The 1,691-nt window shown below is 56.1% G+C and overlaps 1 protein-coding gene across 1 annotated transcript in view; it reads right to left on the reverse strand.

Moving 5' to 3' along the window:
- Window positions 1-1,691, reverse strand: part of LOC113209331 (scavenger receptor class B member 1-like) — a gene marked incomplete in the record, with an annotated part of 65,946 nt that overhangs the window by 35,115 nt on the left and 29,140 nt on the right. Inside the window, 3 exon segments of the mRNA XM_052265494.1 lie at window positions 28-320; window positions 553-737; window positions 1,004-1,204. Of these exon segments, the coding sequence (XP_052121454.1) occupies window positions 28-320; window positions 553-737; window positions 1,004-1,204 (679 nt within the window).

Raw genomic sequence — 1,691 nt, forward strand, 5'->3', positions numbered from 1 at the left:
GGGGGGGCGAGAGTCGACACTACTGACCGTAGTAGCAGGGGGTGAGGTCGCTGAGTCCCCTGGGCAGGCAGGGCGCGACGCGCGGCCGGCAGTAGCAGTCGTTGTCCGGGTTGACGTCGGCCGTCTCGAAGATGTCGTCGCGGAGGGTGTACCAGTAGGCGGGCACCTGGTCCGGCGTGGGGCCCTCGCGTACGAACTGGAGGGGCAGCGTGCGGCAGAAGGCCTTGCGGTACACGGCGAAGCGCATGTCGTGCCGCATGTTGGGCGGGAACAGGATGCCCTCGGTGGCGCCGCGGATCGTGTTGCAGCGGCTGCTGGCGCTACGCACCCCAAAACAAAAAAAAACTAGTCTTTTGAAAAAGTTCTTAAAATATAAAGGTTTAAAAACCATGTTTTTCAAAAAGGGTGTTTGAAACACATGTTTTTTTTTTAAAAAAGGTGTTTGAAAAACATGTTTTTCAAAAAGGGTGTTTGGAAAAACGTTTTGAGCAAAGGTTGTTTGGAAAAACTTTTTGAAAAAAATTGTTTGAAAAAGAAAATAAAGGTTTTTACCTGTGCGGGTCGTCCTCCTTCCCGAAGCCCCAGTGCCGCAGGCCCGGCGAGCCGTTCCACGAGTCGATGGCGAAGGCCCTCCTGACGGAGGACGCGTTGCCCGGCTGCAGGTCGGCCGCGGGACGGTCGGCGCGCTCGTCGCCATTCACGTTCATCGTCACCACGTTGTGCCCCTCGTCAAACATCTTGGAGGACACACAGAAAGTAAGATGAGACAAGGATTTATCTTCAGCCGAACGGAGCATATTATCGCTGATGGACTGTCGAGACACTTTCTTCACCCCCCTTTTTCTTTATCTCCGTTTCAGCAGGAGATGCGAATGTAAAAATGACACTGATAAAACTGATAGATCGACTTTCAGGCCGCTGAAGGTTGTGGTGGTTGTGATTAGTGATCGCATCTTCTTTTTTTTTCACGGACGTATCGGTAGAAGCACCTCCCGTGACTCACCCTGTCGAGAATGCCCAGCCGAGGGAAGCTGATCCACTTGGGGAAGAGCTTGGAGGCGAGGGGCACCAGGGGCTCGTCTATGCCCCACATGTAGTCGTGCACGGTGATCCGGAGGAAGGGCTGTGCGTCCAGGTAGGTCACCAGCGTGGCGAAGGCCAGGTTGGTGAATATGGACGAATTGTGCAGCGAGGACGCCAGTCCCTGCCGAAAAAAAAAAGATCAACTAAAGTGATAACACTATAGATGGCAGCAAAGTTTAAAACTGCCTTGAAGCCAGAAACGCAATATGTCCGATAGTCCCGGGAAGCAGCTCGCTGCGGGACGCCCCCGTCCAGGACGGCAACCCATCCGGCGCGCTGCCGCCAGGTCGCTGCGCCTGCGGATCGGGCCAACCACCCGGCGCCCGACGGCGCGCCCGGCGGGGCAGGCCACCCACCCGACAGCAAGGTCGAACAGCGCGTGTCCTTGAGCTGCTGCGAGCTGCAGCCGCCGCGGCCCCCGCCTCACAGTCAGGCCACCAGGCCGGCGTCAAGGTCAAGCTGCGCGCGTCCTTGAGCTGCAGCCGCGAGCTGCATGCCGCGGCCCGGCGCGCTCACGGGACAGGTATACACGAAGGGTACTTCATGACAGATTCAAGCGTTCACACAATTTAGTGATTTTAGAAATTTTCTGTTTTTTTATCACATTT

This window comes from Frankliniella occidentalis, unplaced genomic scaffold, assembly GCF_000697945.3.
Source record: "Frankliniella occidentalis isolate FOCC.00 unplaced genomic scaffold, Focc_3.1 Scaffold27, whole genome shotgun sequence".
NCBI lineage: Eukaryota > Metazoa > Arthropoda > Insecta > Thysanoptera > Thripidae > Frankliniella > Frankliniella occidentalis.